Raw genomic sequence first — 18,546 nt, 5'->3', positions numbered from 1 at the left:
GCACGGATGCGATAAATTTTGTATACATGGGCCGTTGCGAATCTAGCTTGGCAGTAGAGGTAGGAAGAAGGAATGTACATGCTGCTTGTGTTGGCCGTTGAGAATTTTTTTTTGTGGACGGGAAGGAAGAGAGGAGAGGAGAAGGGATAATGTAAAGGAAAAGGAGGGGAACTTCAGAAAGGGTGTTCATCTTACTCGTACTCGTACTCTACCGTACATCATCTGGTGGAAGAACAAGAAGTGCAAGTAGAAGTACAAGTAGATGGCCAAGCGCATTCCTTGGTATCTTGGGCGACGTGTAACGACGAGACACAATGGAGGAAGGCGTGGTTGGATATTCGAGGGATGACAAAAGTACAGGGGAGCCAAGCAAGGGAAAACAAGCACGGGAAATAGACATGAATGGAGGGATCGAATGCATGGAATGAAGAGGAGCGGAACAATGGAACGCAACAATCGGACAAACTGCATTTGCATGTATTCCTGCCCGCGGACTATTGGAAACTTGGATACTATGTGTATGAATGCGTGGATTGGTAGATTGATATTGAATACTGAGCTTAGGCATTGCAAGTTGAGGTGTGGGTTTGTATATTTCTGTCTTGTTCATGGAGATTTGTCGGGGGATGCTGATGTGCATGGAATGTGGCGGCAGAGGGCGTGATAAAGACGGATTTGATTCAGCATTGCTGTTGGCATGTTAGCTTTCTTGAAATACTACGCTGTCTTTTAAGAACAAGTAGGAGTGTTGTTACCTTTCTGGTTATGCAATCCGGTAGTGCTGAGAATTCCAAGTGCTGGAGTTGGGCGAGATGGATGCTTCCAATGTATCTCATGTGTTGTACTAGGCTAACAATGGACAAAACCTATACACAGCTGACTGAACGCAGGATTCTGAGAACGAAAGACAGATACCGTGACCTTTGTTTTCTCGTAGAATACCATACCATACTCATACCTCTGCCAGAGAGTGTGACTTTCTTTTCTCATAGGATAGCTCATACCTCCTCCAGAGAGGTCAAACCTGAGCCTTCATAGCGCGTCATCCCTATCCGCAGCTTTTCCATGTTCCCAAGACTATACGGCAATCATCGTAACCATAGCAAGCAAGGAAAAGGTTATTCGTTATTGAGTCCTAATCCCTACTAACTTCCCACGTCTTCTTAACCCTAATCATCTGCTCAGGCGTACTCCCAGCCGGCCAATTCTCCTTACCCTTTCCCTCCTGCGCAACACAAGCATCCGCAGCAGGCGTGGCCTCCCGCAACGGCTCCATCCTCAACTCCACCTGTGAGGAATTCGTCGTCTCGTCGTAGAGTTCTGAGAAGGTGCTTGTCGGATCTTTAATCGGGTTTTTACTTGCTTTCCGGAAGTAAAAGCCACCAGACTTGCTGTTGCTGGAGTAGGTGTGGTCGGTGCCGTGGCTTTCGAGAGAGGGCTTTTGGCGTCGCGAGAAGAGCGGTCGCATTAGTGGGATACAGGCTAGGCCGATGGCGACGGCTGGTTCGAGGCCTGAGAGGATGGTCGCGAGGACACCGGAGTGCGGCATGTCGGCGAAGTTGAGGCTGGGGAGGAGTGTTTGTCGGTAGATTGTGATTACCCATGTACTATTTTTTGGGTGTGATCAGCCTATGCAAGAGTGGGATTGCTGGAATAAGGTTGACTTACCCGATACCAATGCTAAGTAGACCCATGGCGAGACCTTTCCTCCTCATGGGCATCTTGAGCTTGATGAGATAGGGCATGGGTAGCACTATGATGATGAGGTCTGTCACGAGGTTGATGATGCCCATGGCGAAGTAGAAGTTTGGCTGGCTGCCGCAGGTCCCTGGGAGTTGGGGGTTCCAGTTCTTCGCAAGCGGCCGGCAAATTAAGAAGCCGGCGACAATGTTGGACGAGTTCCATAATATGATTGTGATGCCGATGCATTTTGCCCATTTGATCATGGAGAGCGTGGGTACGAGGGTCACATACATCAGTAAAACGGAGAGTTTACTGAAGCAGACTGTACAGTTCCACAGGAGCGTAAAGGACATCAGGCCCTATGAGCAACGCCCTTAGCTGAGTGTATCTGGTGTACAATGAGGAATGGTTCACGTACTTTGAAGAAAAAGATCACTGTGTTAGCGCCAAACCGTTCATAAATATCCACGAGATGGAACCCGAACCCCCCATGCGTGGTCAGGACCAAGCAACATGTATGCATTGCATTGTTCCATAACTGTAGTTTCTGTTAGCAATTGTGCAGCTTTCTCGCTGAAAGATGAAAGTTACCAGCGCAGCCACAATACAGTAATCACTGAAATCAAATCCGACACCCTTGGTCTTGGCTAAGAGACGAAGACCAACAAGAAATGTAGCAATGAAAATGGAGAGTGCAGATGTAGCGATCAAAGAGTACTGGTTGGAGTTCTCTATTGGGATATCGGCAGCCATATCTGAAATCAAAATTTGATGACAGCGAACTGCTTCCCACCTGAAGCGACGCAGTGGTGAGGGTGAAAGAGGACCCGATAATCGTTTTCAATGCTACATAATCGCATCGAGTCAGTGTTGGTCCCTTAGCGAAAATCTGTGTAGCATCTATATCTGCTGCGCATAGGATTCTAGGAATCCAAATCTTGACAATGACACTGCACATCAGTCAACACTCTCCACCCAATGGGGCGACATCGCGGTGCAGGTACACCACTAGCAACCTATCAGCACGGCGGAAGGCGCCGGAGAGATTTTCCCCTATCACCAGGGAAAGTCTCAGATTGACTAGCCCGGCCAGGTACGCTCAGTTCCCTTTGATAGTCTGTCTAGACCACGACCTTCCTTTTTGCCGAAGAAGTAACGAGACACTGAACGGTCAAGCCCTTTTGTTGCGTCAGTGCAAAGTGTCTGACTCGATACTGTGTCCGTAGCCCGACCTGTAGGCTGGGCAGAGCGGCAATGTTCAATGGCGTGCAGCGTGCCGCGTTTGGTGGCCCGCTTACTATTATCTTAGGCTTGGGATATTCATTGGCGTGAAAACATATTGTTTCTGTCGTCGTTACACACAGTGGTTCATGCACTGCAATATGTATGTAGTGGGTATATTAAGCGATGGTGCATGTTGGTAAAGGATCAAAAGCCACGTGGATCGGTCAAAGGCTTCATGTGCACAGGACCTGGTATATGGGATGGGCCGCAGAATGCTACGCCCTCTCACATGGCCTATGCTCCAAACTTTCAAGACTCACAAGAAGTTTGCTTGAAGGATACGAAGAATCGATTTTCATGTCCAAGGCTCTTCAAGACACTTGTCTTGCTGACGGGTGTATCAGACTTCCTAGCCACGACGCACGTCTTGCTCGGGATCGGGAAGCCTCCCGTACGGAGCGGTCTTCAGCACCGGTCATTATGAAGAGTGTATCTACCAGGTACCCTGGATGTGGCACCGAAATACCTCCGCTCTCTAGTTGAGAGAAATTTACTTGCCCCAACAGGAATTTCACCCTATCGTCGTATACAGTAGGCAATAGCATGGACCTGGGGAAGTACTGTTACAGTCCAAGTGAAGAGTGCATAGTCCACCTCAAATGTCTCGCGAGAATCATCCACCTTTTCGCCCAAGTTCGCATCCTACAACTTGATGGCACCGCCAACAATACACCAGTAACTAGCTGTCATGTTAAACATGGTGACGGCGTTCAGCCGTTTCCCCGGCTCTATCACCTCCACACTAGTCATCAGCCGTTGCACTAAGCAGCGTTGGCGGCCATGGCACACAACGGCTACGAAACGCGTACAGTACTCCGGATAGATAGCGTCAAGTCAAGCCTCGAAGCTTTCTGAGGAACCCCTCACATCGGCACATGGCGTAGTCAATGTCTGATTCACGTGGTTTCTTCATTTGTACTGAACTTCCCCAACATACTTCTTTTTTTGCACATCTGAAATCTCCTGTCTCACATTGCGCAATGAGCCTCACCAGCAAAAACCAATCCCCGGTCGCATTAGTGACGGGCGGTACGGTCAGTACATATGCTGCCAAATTAGCAACAAGATCGACTCTGACACGCGTTTTTTCAGGACGGCATAGGACTATGGCTCGCCACTCATCTACAGACTCGTGGCTACCGGGTTGCGATTTGTGGTCGACGGGAAAGCAAAGGGCAAGAGATTGTAAAATCGATTGATCCCTCGGGCGAGTCAATCATGTTTGGACAGTGCGATGTTTCCTCCTATTCTGCCCAGGCAAAGCTCTTTCACAGCGTATGGAAGAAGTGGGGTCGACTCGATGTATTCGTTGCCAATGCTGGAACCGTGGACCATGGTTCCGTTTACAACTTTGGGCGGCGTAACGCGCCCGTTGACGACTTGCCTCCTGAGCCCAGCACAGCTTGCACTGACATCGACTTCAAAGGCACCATATACGGTACCACTCTCGCAACCCACTTTATGCGGAATAACGCCCACGGCAAAGGGGGCAAGATTATAGTGACGGGCAGCATGGTCGGTGTATATCCATGTCAAACTTTCCCAGAGTACTGTGCAGCCAAAGCAGCGACTCATCAGTGGGTCAGAACATTAGGGCCGATACTTCTCCAAAAGGAAAGTATCTCGATGAACTGCGTCATGCCCGGTGGCATCGAAACGGCTGCCATGCCTGGGTTCTCAAAGGCGTTCCGACCGGAGCAAATGACGTTGCAATCCACACTGCTATCCGCATATGACCTGTTCCTCGACGATGCAGCAAACATAAAGACTGGTCAGTGTATCGAAGCCGCACATGACAAACTGTACGAGTGGGGCACACCGGAATACAAGAGTGGGGCGTTTGCGAAACGGACCGAGGCTGTGTTCGAGCCTTGGTTCGAACTCATGCATGGGGAGAAGAGCGACTTGCCCGGAACTGTGCAGGACTGGCCCAATATGGATTACAAGATCATCGCCGTCACTGGCGCGACGGGAGCTCAAGGTGGTGGCGTAGTGAATGTTATGAAGAATACGCCTGGCTGGAAGGTCAGGGCTATCACGCGGAACCCAGAAAGTGATGCAGCAAAGAAACTTGCTGCTGAGGGGATTGAAGTTGTACAAGCGGACTTTGACGACCAAGAATCTCTCCGCAACGCCTTCAAGGTGAGTACATGTCGTCGATACTTGTATCCATCTGGTGGCTAATGGTACAATTTACCAGGACGTCCACGCCATATTTGCCGTTACGCAATGGTGGGAGCACGTCTTCAAGGGCAAGACTCAAGATGAAGCTGGCAAGATCGAGGAAGAGCAAGGTATGAATATTGCACGAGCGGCGGCTGGAATACGCACCCTGGAGCATTACATCTGGTCAACAACACCCAGCGCCAAAATCATGCTAAGGGGCAAGCTTCTCACCCCGCACATGGACTACAAAGCGATTGTAGATGCTAGGATCAAGTCCGAGTTGCCCAATCTGGCTGCCATTACCACATACCTCTACTTCGGATACTATCCGCAAAACATGGCTTTCTTCCCACTGTGCAAGCCGATGGAATGTGTACGTGTACCCAGAAATACGAAGATCGAAATCGAGTGAATTATTGCTGACAAGTTTGTCTAGCCTGGGACAGGCAAGTACATTCAGACTCTGCCAACGAAAGCCAACGCAAAGATCCTGCTATCCGGTGACATGACCGTCAACCCTGGAATCTGGGTCCGACAGGTCCTCGCCACAGGTAGCGAAGCATACGGAAAGTACGCAAACGTTGCTTTGGAAAAGTGGACGTTCCAGGATATGGTGGATGTGTGGTCCGAGGTGACAGGTAAGCAGTGTGTATTTTTGGAGACGACATCAGAGGCCATCACTGCTCTGCATGGCGTGGTAGGCAATGAACTCGCGTTGCAGTTCCAGTTTGGCGAGGCTTGTGACCCGTGGGAAGAGACGAAAGATCACATCCGTCCGGAAGAGCTGGGCATCGATCGCAGTGAAGTCGTCGGATTCCGTGGGACTATCGAAGGTCTCAAGAAGCAGGGATTCTGGACTTGAACTGATGCTCCACTGATCCGGCAGTTGGTGTTTGTTTTTCTTTATACGAAGGAAATCCGATTCGAAAGGCTGTTGTCCTCTTAGCGTGCTCTTCCCCTTAGATCAACAATCGTCTCCTCCAATTGTAAAATTTGAGCATCTTGAGCTTCAAGAATGTCTCGCATCTGCTGGATGATGTGCGCCTGCGATCTAACAACCTCTTGTTGAGCTTCCAAAGTCTCTTGCTGAACCTTTATGGTTTCGGCATCAGCCAACATGATGTTCTCGTACAGTTGCATGACCGAATCAGGATGGACCTTGCTGTCCGTCTTTGGTGGATCGATCGAGTATGGTGGCGGTGGTTGGTGATGCAGCGGCTGATTGCGCAAGGGCAGACGCATTTGAACGGTTGGAGGACTTTCTGGTGTGTTGTTCTTTGGGAGTCTAACGTTGCTTGGCTGTTCGGCGCTGTGTGATTGTTCACGACGTAGGCCCTTGATCTGACGAGGGCTTATGGTAGATCCAGCCTTGCTTCCTACTTGCATTTGGACTGTATATCGAAGCACGATACTCATATTCATAGAGCAAAGGACACATGCGCACGCGATGATGAAGCGAAGGCAGTAAAGAAAGAGTACACTCCAGGCCAAGACGTCTGTTACAAAGATCTGAGTCGCCATCGCTGTAGGAACGGTACGGTACGGGTACTGGAGGACTTCTCATGATGTCGGTAAAGGGACAAGAAGCTCTCTTTATCAACACTGGCCCGGCCAACCCCTTTTGCGACGGTGTGGCTGTCATTAGGTTCCGCGTATCCTGTTTGCGTGTAGCGGGGATAGAATAGGTGTTCACGCGCAGTTCTCACGCTGCCACTGAGACAAGCGCGTCTTCACCGTGTCGTGCGATTGGTTCTGTTACGACAGTTCTGAAACATCACACCTCCAACCTATCGTCACACGCTCAACAATAAGACATTGATCAAAGTCTTATTATACAAGTACAAGTCCAATTATGGGATGTTGTGCATGATCAGCGTAATTCATCCTGTCGGCCCGTTAGTGCGTGAACAGTCGTTGCTCACGATCACCACGATCACCACGATCACCGTAAGCCCGAGATTGGAAGTTTGCTCGCCCATTCAGGCCCCCCTTGCATCCTCATCAGCGGCCCGTTCCTTAGGTACATAGTAGGCCCGCTCATATCAACGCGATTCTTGTCCGCTGTCACATGCCCATCTTTGCTGTTGCTTTGCGCGGCTCCTGCGATTCGTCCGTTCGTTGATGCATCTTCCTTCTGTTCTGCTTTCTTTGTCAGGAATTACTGTATACCAGTACCTTGGCGAGTGATGCCGGTAGCACACCTTGTTTGCTGTGGTCAGAGATATCTCGGTCACGTGTGACTCTTGAATGGGCTTAGCCTCTTGGCGGTGCTTGCCCATAGATAGCTCCCATCCTGCTATAGTAGACTAGGACAATATAATCACATTACACACTGCATTTAGGCCCTCCTCATCGTCGGATACTGCATTGTTCAGCCTCGCATTTGCCAATAACATTGTGCCAATAACATTGTCCTTCTCCCTCGCCCGCAGCTCTTCTCCGTCTTTGCCATCTCATGGCTCATCAGTGGCGCCACCAGGAAGGCTTTCGATGGCGGCGACTGGGAACTGACTTCCTCGCGAATTGGTATAGTCTATGTCAAATGCACAACCCGTATTTAGCTTCAGTGGTGGTTTGTGGTGGTTGAGGCACAATGACCTATTCGCACTCGTGAATCTCTCTATGCGCAAAGTACCTACCGGTATGGTGCTCTGGAATTTCGACATCTCTAGATTAGGTAGACCAGTGCCATTCTACCGGATTCCCCGGCATTATGGGCTTGCTTTTCATCGCTACTTTTCATCGCCATTGTTTCCTTCCCTTCCCAGACCACGCAAATGCTAAGAGTCCGCTACTTGTGTCACCGGCGCTTGGAAAGGGATCTGGGGAATGGAGCTTCGTCCGACCCTTTGTGATTTGCACACCACATCTCTGGGTCACTATGCACCACCACCAACTACAGAATTTCCTACACATGTCGAAAACAGTGTTGTTTGAAAGCTGAAGAATACTCAGTGTTTTGAATTAGATGTATGGGTTTGCTGGCTGCCATCTGCATCTTTGGTGCGGTTCGGAAACTTTTCTTCAATAGAGATCCAGGTAGATTAACCTATTGAAATGTATCTTTGCCGTGGAAGGTCCCAAATGGAGAAGAAGGGAATGAAGGAAGAGATGGAGACTGAAGATAGGCTGCCATCACGCAAAGAATCTTGCAATACATTTTTGAAGGATCTATTCGGTTCTGAGGAGGTGGCAAGAGCAAACTGGTCCAATAAGACTTGGAACCTGTGCGAGTGTCATCAAGTCCGCGCATTAAAACTACGGAGGCCATGCATTCCAACCGTGTAAAGTGGACAATGCTTATTGTTGTTCCGCGGACATTGTCAGTTCTGATAGTATAAGTTCGTGTCCATCAGCAAAATAGACATGGTACCGTTTTCTCTCTTTTTGCTCGTTGCATTGGGAGAAGACCCAAGTTCTTCACGTTGTTTCCACTCGTGCTTTGGTGATCTTTCACCTCTAAGCTAGAGACCTTTCGAACCAACAGCATTTCCTTGCGTTTTTCTTATGTTTTTTCGTTTGCAGAGCACAGCTTTTGAACATATGAGACAGTCTAACTCTGCCGTTGGCAGCAGCTAATTGTCTTCAAGGTCATATCTAGCGTCCGAAGTGCTACACCCACTCCTGGGCTTATCCCCACCAGAGACGGCACCTGCGGTACAGGCACAAACTACAACTGTATCGGCTATGTCGACGGAGACTGTTGTTCACAGTATGGCTACTGTGGTCTGACCGCTGGCCACTGTGGCGCTGGCTGTCAAATAGGTTATGGAAGATGTGATGGCCTGAGTTCATCCGTCAGGTCCACCGTTGCCGGCATTTCTATCGTTGCCGGCATTTCCACCATCGCTGGCATTCCAAGCATTTCCAGCACCCGAATTGCTACGCCATCTGTCGTCCCCGGTCTGATTCCCACTAGGGACGGCAGCTGCGGTACAGGCACAAACTACAACTGCATTGGTTACGTTGATGGAGACTGTTGTTCGCAGTATGGCTACTGTGGTCTGACCGCTGGCCACTGTGGCGCTGGCTGTCAAACAGGATATGGACGATGTGATGGCCTGAGTTCATCCACCGTTGCCGGCATCTCCACCATTGCCGGCATTTCCACCGTTGCCGGCATTTCCAGCACCCGAAGTGCGACGCCATCTACTGTCTCAGGTCTCGTTACTTCTAGAGACGGAACCTGCGGTACTGGCACTAACTACAATTGTATCGGCTATGTCGACGGAGAATGCTGTTCGCAGTACGGATACTGTGGTCTTACTGCCGGCCACTGTGGCGCTGGCTGTCAAGCGGGCTACGGTAGGTGTAACCTACTGTCGCTGAGCTCATCTGTCGGATCTAGTGTCGTCAGCATCTCTCGCACTCAAAGTGCTACGCCATCCGCCCTTCCTGGCCTCATTCGCTCACCAGATGGGACCTGCGGACCAAACACAAATTACAACTGTATCGGCTATGTCGATGGAGAATGTTGTTCTCAAAACGGATACTGTGGCCTCACTCCCGCCCACTGTGGCACCGGCTGTCAATCGGGCTACGGTAGGTGTAATCTACAGTTGGTGAGCTCATTTGTCGCATCTACCGTCGCCAGCATCTCGCGCATTCAAAGTACAACGCCATCCACTCTTCCTGGCCTTATCCTATCCACCGATGGATCCTGTGGAGCTGGCACCAACTACAACTGTATCGGCTATGTCGATGGAGAATGTTGTTCGCAGTATGGATACTGCGGTCTTACTGCAGGCCACTGTGGCGCTGGTTGTCAAGCAGGCTACGGAAAGTGTGACATACAATCAGCGGGATTGAGTTCATCAACCCGAGCTGCGACTTCGGCTTTGCCTCCATCATCGGTGCGTCCCAATTTTCCTACTCTGTGTTCAAAAGCTGTGGTCTGCAAACAAAAATCATAAGGTAAGTATATCATAATCTTGCTCGGTGTGCGCTTTGGCCCACGCCACTTTGGAGCAAGCAACAAAGGGATACCTCATTGGAAAGAAAATGAGGTGAACGGTCAATACATACGAAGACTACAAAACTACCAAACCTCGGAACGAACTCGAACACGAGACATCGGACATGAATTGGCTTGTAAGTCCTCCCCCCAACCACACGAAACTCATCTACACTAACCTCTAGGGCCTCACATGACTACATAACCACTCTTCCCTGTTTATACCACTTGTCAATACCTTTTTTATCTTACAGCACCATGAAAGATTATACTTCCTCATACATCAAACATACAACTTTCGCTGATCGCGGTCCTCTTTGAATGCACCACAGCAAGGGCTACAAGATGAATCCTCTAGTAAGCCTTCTTCCCAGCCACCTAGACGTCTCATGCACAAACTCTTAGGGCCTCATATCACACCAAATATTCACTACTCGCTACATATCACATACAAATTTGTCAGTCTCCCTCACACCTCACTCACTTGAAGATCCTAACCACAATAAACATCAAGCATACATCTCCCTCATCGAGTCTTACTCATACCGGCCACCCATCTTCTCGGCGGTACAAGAAGATATTCCAGTCACACCCAGACACGAACCCGCTCGTGAGTCTTCCTCTCTTCTCAAAAGCTCTCTGATCTGAATAATTATTAAGGACTACCCATGATCACATCACCGCACCATTCGCCCCCTCTATCCTCTCCTTTGCCTCTACCCAACCATCTACCACTCAACCACTGCCTAATCTTGGATATAACCACTACTGGCATTGTCACTCCAATCTACCTCCTCTCCGAAATCCAGATATAGATCTCTTTGTAAGTCTCCGTCCCTCCAATACCCCACGCCCCCTTCTTGTCGCCTAAATTAGCCCATAGAAGCTTCTTTCTCTTCTCCCGAGTCATCTATCATCCACTACTTATCCATCCTAACCCATCGAGCATCAGGCGTGCCTTTCCCCCCCATCCTTCACATCCTTCCCATTCCCCAATACATGTACAGCCTACCCTCGCCTGCCCGACCCCGCTCCAAAGCATTCCAAATGAGCACATATCATGCACCCATCATTTCCGCGGCCGCTAAATTACAGCTTCAGAGATGGTATCCTTGCACAGGGGAAGTTCAATGGTGAACCCATTATGGTTTCAAATGCGTGAATCAGGGTCATGGGGGATCTGCGGATGCGTGGAGTTTCACGGTATGTTTTCCTTGTACAAAGAGATCATGCATGGGAATGATGAATTGCTGACTAGCAGCTTTTATGGCTCTCAGGATAGATGCAGCAAAGGAGAGAGAGGGGGGGAGTGTTGAGCGCTGAGCGTTGGTACGCAAAAAAATCCCTCTTCAAAGACAAATTCTAACGTTAATATCAAAGACTTTATTAGACATAGCGGTACCGGTACTCCCCAGCCATGCCAAGCTCCTTTGCCCACCACATATTCTTACCGACATGCTGCAATATTAAGCTCCAATTATTAAAAGAATGCGAGGCCGTGCATTTTTATTTTCTTTTCTGATTCTACTCCATGCCTCCAAAGCCGCAAATGTCGCATACCGTCCATGATTTCTTCCGCGGCGGCGCACGTCCAGTTTCAGATCGAAGAGTGTTGCTTTTTATGGATAAGTTTTCCTACTGCACCCTAGTCTAGACCACAATATAAGAAGAGTGACTCGGTAAAATGGGCTTGTTTCCTTATAGAAACCTCTCATTTAACAATTTTTATCTCCGAAGTATGAGATTTAGTGATGTATTCTGAAATTAAGAATAGTGCAAGTTGCAGACTGCAACCTACTATGCTAACTTTAAGCCAGGCACGATAGTAATACAATACACGGAGAGGGCAAAAAACAAATTCATTCTGCCCTGAGGGAAGAGAGAAGCATAATTGACGCGGAGATTAGAGGATAAGATCGGGCTTGTGACGACTTGGTTAGCGCCATCTAGACATGCAAGGAAACATGTTTCTCTCGAAACCCCGAACTCTATCATGTTTTCTCAACGAAGACTCCCTTCTTACACCTCGACAAGCACATCGCCTATCACATTAACCAACTTCAAGCCTCCCTCCCTCCCCTCTACCTTCGCGCTTCTCACCACTCCCTCTGCATCCCACTCGAACCCAACAACCCCACCACCTCTCACCCTCAATCCCTCAACACTCCCCGCACCCCATGCCTTCGGAATAGCCGGCCCCAACACCACGCTCTTGACCCTCTCATCACCGACCACTTGCGGTAAATCCACGACCAACATACTGAGCACCGCGCCTCCGAGGCCGAAGTTAGCGTCAATTTGGAATGGTGCGCCAGTACCTGAATACATGCTGAAGCCATTGCCTGCGAAGTTCTCTTGTATGGCGTAGCGCAAGTGGTAATGCGCCTGCTGTGTATCATTCAAGCGGGCCCAACAAGCTGCGCGCCAGACCTTGCCCCATCCGGCATTTGCGTCGGGGCCGTTGCCGTTGCCGCGGCTGATGAGCTTCTGGCGGATGGCAGATGCGATGGTCTTGTTCGTGTATCCGGAGAGAAACGAGGAGAGAGAGTAGCCTGGGTACCAGCCTACAAGCTCGGAGAGGTGGCGATGCGTGTCGTTTGGGATGTCATAGCCGAATGAGTCTGGGAGCTTCCACTCTTTGATTTGACCAAAGGAGCCGATGTGGAAACCTGTGTCGAGAAATTTCAGCGAGGAGGAGATGTTCGTTGTGAATGCAGTGTCCGACTCGGAGACGATGGGGGAGAGTGTCAATATTGCGTCGAAGAGTTGGTGAATGACTTGTTGGAAATGTGCGCAAGCAAAGGTTGTGGGACCGTGTTCGGGACTGTTGCAGGGGATTACGACTAGGCTGTTGTCGTTGCTGAACATATCGAGTTGGAGTTGATGAAGCCAGAATTTTGCGACGCCTTTGAGGAGTGGGTAGCCTTGGGATTTGAGCCATGCGGTGTCGCGCGAGTAGTCCCAGTGGTCATATACGTGCTGCATCATCCATGCGGCTGCAGCTGCGTAGTTTGCCCATGATGCGCCGCTTTTCATGCCTGTGTGTCCGAAGATATTCATCTCGTTATGGACTACCCAGCCTGGGGCGTCGTAGAGTAGTTCGGCGGTTTCAGTGCCTCGTGGTACCCAAGTGTCAGCCATGTAGTCCCAGAGTGGTGACTGTAGGTCAGTCAGACCTGTCTGATCGGCTGTCCAGTGGTTCATTTGCAGGTTGATATTCGCGTGGTAGTCGCCTGACCAGGCAGCATATAGTCCTTCACTCCAACGACCTTGAAGATTGGGAGGCAGGGATCCGGCACGCGAACTAGAGATGAAGAGGTAATTGCTGTAGTCAAACAGTAGAGACTCTAGGTAAGGATCACCGTTTGTGTCCTCAGAGTCATAACGCTCGATCAAATCTAATGTGGGTGTCTGCAAAGAGTTGAGAGTGTCAGTCAGTGAGAGTTTGAAGCGCTCAGATAGAGACGTGAAGTCTTCAACATGAGCGCCCACCAGCTCCACTGAAGTCTTTGCAGCAGCCTTCTGCGTGGTTGCCTCGACAGTGGGTCCCGGATCTTCACCGCGAAATGAGTAATCAAACTCTGCCGTACCCTTCTTTTGATCATAATCAGTTTCGGCGCCCAGAATAACTGTTACCGAATTGGTCCCATTGTTGGGGGTGATGTTCAAGATAGCTGTGCCGTTGATGCATGACATCTTGATGCCTTCAGGCGATGCAACCCGTGCGATGGCATCATAACGCATCCCCTCTGGTGGCCCAACCTGCGTGACACCACGCATCCTCACATGATCCACTTCACAAGTACGAGTTTTCAACTCTGAAGTAACCAATTCGTTATCTAAACTTAGCTGCAGCACGGGTAGCTGGCCTGAGGATTGCGCGCTATATACGCAGACCTGATCTGGATATGAGCAGAATACGGTCGTATTTATCTCATTTTCATCCACTTTGTAACGTGTCGTATGGATCCCGTTGACAATGTCCAGAGTACGTGTGAAGCCGGTAATGGAGACATTACCTATCTGAAGACTAGGAATCGAAACACTTAGGTTGCCCAGGACTCGATAAGAGCCAAAGTTACCATCCTCTCCAAGCAGCTCAGTCACGTTGCCTGTGCCATTGGTGAAGATCCAGTCCCGGATGCCAGGGAGCGCTTGAGCGACAGCCGAGGTTGGATTGCCGCCGGTGTAGCTCTTACAGTTGGAACTATTATTTAGATACGACTTGAAATCTATGGAATGGGAAGCTTACAACGGTTTCAAATGGCCCGCCAGACCACAGGCTATCCAGATTCAAATTTACAGTCTCTTGCCCTGCAGGTCCAAACGGCATTGCACCTAGTCGGCCATTTCCCAGTGGATATGCAGTTCGAATTATGTCAGTTGCGGTAGCAGGCACCCGAGACCACAATGACTTGGCTTGTATCACATCAACACAAACGAGTGTAGAAAGTACCAAAAGCCCTGTAGGAGGAGGCAACTGCCTGGTTATGCTGACCATAGCTTCGAGTAGCAGTTACAAGAGATAGCGAAGAGATTTTTGAACACGGTTGTCTTAAATCCATTGAGGCCTACCATTATGACGACAGACTAGAGTACTACGCGAGACGAATTAGGATGTGTTGCGGGGAAATAGAGTACTTGCATGCACTGAGATCTGTTAATCGTTGCTGAAATACTCCGCGAATGATCTTTGAGCCAGAGTTCCTTGGCTACGCGAGTTTCCCTGCGTTCGATCTATACTCCATCATCTGCATCGAGAAGCTAGAGTGTATGGGTTGAAGATGACATGTAGGATGCGATTGCCAGTGGTGCATCGTGACCCGGATACCTATGCCATGAAAGAGTCACAGTGTTGGTGTGTGGATGAATTGCGGTGAGAAACAGCATGAACCTGAATGAGCAAATGTGATGTGATTACTCTCGACCATAAAAGGGAGATGGCGCTTCCAAGAAACGGATGAGGAGACTCCAAAGATGAACAGAAGTACAGTAAGGAGGGGGCACCAAGCGGGCGTGTGAGGGGATATTCCATCACGTGACATCGGTGCTTTGATTGACCGAGGCCGGCCAACTTCTGGTGCATGCAGGGCAGGTGGTCACATCATCATACAGCCTCCACCTCGTCGGGTTTATCGGATTGAAGGCCAATTGCTCAAGATGAGGACGCCATATACATGCAGACAATGTCTGTCGCTTGTGAAAAGTTCGCGAGTCCAATTAAGATCATGGCCAGCCTTCCGACCACTGGCGCAAAAAGTATCCTCGCAACGGAATCACTCCACCAAAGGTCCTGTGCAGCTCAAGCCCACAAACCCCCAACGCAATGTCTCGACAACAGCGACAAGAGCAGCCGCGAAGCCATTTCAGCCTTACGACTATATTGATCCTGAGGGAATCAAGCGGACCCTCATGTTGACCGAGGACAACCTCTTCAACTCCTTCACCAACTCGCCGATCCCCCAGATACGGAAACGAGCGGCCTTTATGCGCCAACATGCCTACTGCCCCCACCCTTCACACCAGCCTACACGTGCGCCCAAAAATGCCATGGATCTTGAGGCGCGCAAATCGTCCGAGACGGGCGCCCCGCCAGCCCACGTCAACTTCGAATGCCCCGATTGTGGTATCCCAGTCTACTGCTGCGAGGAGCACTGGGCGGACGATTATGAAGCACATCTCGAAGTCTGCGACGTGCTGCGGCAGAGCAATGAGGATGACCACGATTTGAGAAGCGGGAGATTCTTCAAGGAATTTCAATTCGCGGAGCCGCAGATGGAGGAGATTCTTGTCAACATGACTAGCTGGGACACATATCTCTACACACGAGACTTTGACGCGCTCAACAAGGATCGTGAGATGAGGCAGGCGACCAAGTTACTCACCTATCCCATGACCATTGCCAGCATCATCAATGAGTTGAGCCCCTATAACATCCGCAAAAACGGACGCATGACCCCAGAGGGCCTGAAGAGCTTTAGCGGTAAGCATTTCTCCATCCTCTGCTGGATTTTACTGGTTTCCAACCACTAACATGAGCAGCTCTCCGACATTCTCTCCACCCTCCACGGACTGGCGGTGGCGACACTTGGAAGAATGCCCGTATCGCACCCCCCTCCGTCCGCCTCTTCATCCTTGGCGCCCGCGCCGAGTCCTCTCTGCCCCGCGAAACCTGGATGCAACTCGCATACCTCTTTCATCGCGTACAATTCTCCCTTCACTTCATCGGCCCCGAAGCCATGGCAAACCGCGAAAAGGAGCTACCCCTACCTGAGCGCACACCCCTCAACCCCTTCGGCGCCGTCATCGAAGACCGCATCAACAGCGCCATGAAGATCACCACTTTCGTTGAACACTACCATAACATCCACAAAACGGGCTACTTCTATCCCTACGATCCTTACTTTGACTGCTTTGTTGCCTTCCACCCCGGTTTCGGCAATGCGGCGAGTATGCACGAATGGGAGGAGACGCTACCGCTTCTGCTAGAAACAAAGGTTCCTATCATTGCGACTGGCTATTCGCCATGGGATATGCAGCAGGACGTTGAGCACTTGAAGAATAGATTTGGGAATGAGATGGACATACTGCTTGAACCCGGCGAGAATCTCTTCAGGAGTTTGAGATGGGATCTCAACGACTTGGACCCGCATGATGTTACATGTAGTAACTGGGGTGTGTATGCCTTCCGCGGCAAGCGGTATGAGACGATGAAGAAAGAAGATGAAGCCGAGGTCCATAGCGATAGGACGGCTTGAGTGAAGTCGTGTATTATTATCCTCGTTGGCGTCATGTATGGCCATGTACGTACGCCCATGTACAAGAACAATGCATCCGATGATCAATTCTATGCCTAGCACATTGTCGTATACTCTTCGATTCCTGCGATAACGTGCCCAATCCGACAATTTTAGATCACGCATCAGCTGCCCAGCATTTGGAAGAAACGCCCTCATCGCTGATGCTCCGATTCAATTCGAGGACTAAGCTCTTGCACTACACTTTTTTTTTATCTTTTTGCCCTTGGAGGGAAGAAACGGATTTATTTACATTGGGACATTAGCACTAACATCTAAACATACAACACATTAGTTCTATATGTCCCATAGATCATCAATGCTCCAACATCTGGCTTGAATCTTCAGTGATTCCGCAATTAAGGCCAAGTCAGAATTGCCACTAGCTTGTCTCTCATTGGCAATGGGTTTGGCCGACGTACACAGCTACCCTATGCCAAACTCTGCAAAATCTGGGGGATCATAATCTTCTCGTTGAACGCCCAAATAGTAGGCGAGCTCTCCGACTCCCACGCCGCACCAGTCCAGAACGTGTTGAGCTGGCCCTGCAGACCGTATAAGTCCTTGTAGAAGCCTCTGGCAATAGCCTCTCGCGAAGGATGCATAAAGTAAGGGGAATTGTGCACAAGGCCATTAATGGTCGGACGTTCTCCCTCGGGTGACTGGGCGCCCTGTAATCCTTGGACGAAATAGGCTGTTCGCAAGAGGTTGCTGGTTGCCTTTTCGGCGGAGATCTCGTCCGGGGTCGTCCACCAGAAGGCGCGAGCTTCGCGGTCGCGGAAGCCAGATTGCGAGATACCGATTGCCTCTGGGACCATGGGGATACCGCCTGTACGGGTGAGATCGACGAGTTGGTAGCCAGTGTCGATGGGAAGGCCGGTACCGTTCAGAATGCAGGTGTAGGAGTGGATGTGGGAAAATTCACTGAAGATGCGCTCTTCGTTTGGCCGGAGATCGAGGAATTGCTTCAAGTCGGAGTTACGGGGGCGAATTGCAATAATGACTTTCTTTGCGCGGAAGGTCTGCGTGCCGCAGGGCCTTTGGACAATGGCCTCGACACCATTCTCGCTTCGGGTAAGGCTCTGGATGTTACTCTCGAGGAAGACGTTCTCGCCTCCGCCTAGCTTGCTGTAAGCTAGGTTGTAGAGAGCCTGGTTGCCACGGTTCTGGATGTACAGCGATCCAGTAGTGTACTCATTCTGACTGTGATATTTCATGACATTGAGCGTTGTCATATCGAGGACAATTCCGGCGTGGAGGTAGTAGACGTTGTATGCCATGGCCTCCGCGTGGTACTTCTTCACCCACTCTCCGAAAGGTAGCAGGAGGTCTTCTGGGATCGGATCCGGCATGTCAAAGCCAGGTCCGGCGAACAGATTACCATAGGTTTGCATCTGTTTGAGGTAAATTTGCTCAGCCTCAGTAACATTTGCTCCAGGCACAGGACCCGAGACTTCGTTTCCATTTGTATAGTCCAAGTATTTTGTTTTGCCACCTTCGTAGAATCCTTTGAATTCCCCCATACTTGCCCCCAGCTGGTTGGTCAAGTAGTTGTATGACGTAGTAGTATTCTTGAACACGACGACACCATAGTCCATCGTTTTATTAGTACTCGGATCAGTGTATGTCGCCACATATCCGCCCAACTCATCCTGTTTTTCG

At 50.0% G+C, this 18,546-nt stretch overlaps 8 protein-coding genes across 8 annotated transcripts; 4 read left to right on the top strand and 4 right to left on the bottom strand.

The window, feature by feature from the left end:
• Positions 1 to 1,135: 1,135 nt before the first annotated feature.
• On the bottom strand, positions 1,136 to 2,436 carry IAQ61_005358 (uncharacterized protein; the record flags this gene model as incomplete). Its single annotated transcript, XM_003837568.1, has 4 exons — positions 1,136 to 1,607; positions 1,669 to 2,042; positions 2,102 to 2,221; positions 2,275 to 2,436. 4 exons carry the CDS (start codon positions 2,434 to 2,436, stop codon positions 1,136 to 1,138), a joined length of 1,128 nt encoding a protein of 375 aa, XP_003837616.1.
• Positions 2,437 to 4,185: 1,749 nt separating this feature from the next.
• IAQ61_005357 (uncharacterized protein) lies at positions 4,186 to 5,995 on the top strand (the record flags this gene model as incomplete). The annotated part of the gene is made up of 3 exons (XM_066096766.1): positions 4,186 to 5,061; positions 5,168 to 5,506; positions 5,570 to 5,995. The coding sequence occupies 3 exons, from the start codon at positions 4,186 to 4,188 to the stop codon at positions 5,993 to 5,995; spliced, it is 1,641 nt and encodes a 546-aa protein (XP_065953461.1).
• Positions 5,996 to 6,075: 80 nt separating this feature from the next.
• IAQ61_005356 (uncharacterized protein) lies at positions 6,076 to 6,549 on the bottom strand (the record flags this gene model as incomplete). The annotated part of the gene is made up of 1 exon (XM_003837571.2): positions 6,076 to 6,549. One exon carries the CDS (start codon positions 6,547 to 6,549, stop codon positions 6,076 to 6,078), a length of 474 nt encoding a protein of 157 aa, XP_003837619.2.
• A 1,037-nt stretch (positions 6,550 to 7,586) lies between these two features.
• On the bottom strand, positions 7,587 to 7,799 carry IAQ61_005355 (uncharacterized protein; the record flags this gene model as incomplete). The annotated part of the gene is made up of 1 exon (XM_066096765.1): positions 7,587 to 7,799. The coding sequence occupies one exon, from the start codon at positions 7,797 to 7,799 to the stop codon at positions 7,587 to 7,589; it is 213 nt and encodes a 70-aa protein (XP_065953460.1).
• A 418-nt stretch (positions 7,800 to 8,217) lies between these two features.
• Positions 8,218 to 10,046, top strand: IAQ61_005354 (uncharacterized protein; the record flags this gene model as incomplete). Its single annotated transcript, XM_066096764.1, has 2 exons — positions 8,218 to 8,376; positions 8,709 to 10,046. The coding sequence occupies 2 exons, from the start codon at positions 8,218 to 8,220 to the stop codon at positions 10,044 to 10,046; spliced, it is 1,497 nt and encodes a 498-aa protein (XP_065953459.1).
• A 2,060-nt stretch (positions 10,047 to 12,106) lies between these two features.
• IAQ61_005353 (uncharacterized protein) lies at positions 12,107 to 15,046 on the bottom strand (the record flags this gene model as incomplete). Its single annotated transcript, XM_003837576.2, has 2 exons — positions 14,340 to 15,046; positions 12,107 to 14,281 (listed from the first exon to the last, which is right to left on the bottom strand). The coding sequence occupies exons 1-2, from the start codon at positions 14,586 to 14,588 to the stop codon at positions 12,107 to 12,109; spliced, it is 2,424 nt and encodes an 807-aa protein (XP_003837624.1). The 5' UTR covers positions 14,589 to 15,046.
• Positions 15,047 to 15,064: 18 nt separating this feature from the next.
• IAQ61_005352 (uncharacterized protein) lies at positions 15,065 to 17,199 on the top strand (the record flags this gene model as incomplete). The annotated part of the gene is made up of 3 exons (XM_003837577.2): positions 15,065 to 15,079; positions 15,203 to 16,070; positions 16,130 to 17,199. The coding sequence occupies 3 exons, from the start codon at positions 15,065 to 15,067 to the stop codon at positions 16,843 to 16,845; spliced, it is 1,599 nt and encodes a 532-aa protein (XP_003837625.2). The 3' UTR covers positions 16,846 to 17,199.
• A 321-nt stretch (positions 17,200 to 17,520) lies between these two features.
• On the top strand, positions 17,521 to 18,008 carry IAQ61_005351 (uncharacterized protein; the record flags this gene model as incomplete). The annotated part of the gene is made up of 2 exons (XM_066096763.1): positions 17,521 to 17,557; positions 17,644 to 18,008. 2 exons carry the CDS (start codon positions 17,521 to 17,523, stop codon positions 18,006 to 18,008), a joined length of 402 nt encoding a protein of 133 aa, XP_065953458.1.
• Between the last annotated feature and the right edge of the window lie 538 nt (positions 18,009 to 18,546).

Source organism: Plenodomus lingam, assembly GCF_022343315.1.
Source record: "Plenodomus lingam strain CAN1 chromosome Unknown contig_21, whole genome shotgun sequence".
Lineage (NCBI taxonomy): Eukaryota > Fungi > Ascomycota > Dothideomycetes > Pleosporales > Leptosphaeriaceae > Plenodomus > Plenodomus lingam.
The sequence above is the reverse complement of the archived record's forward strand: the minus strand, read 5'-3'. Positions and strand labels throughout refer to the sequence as shown.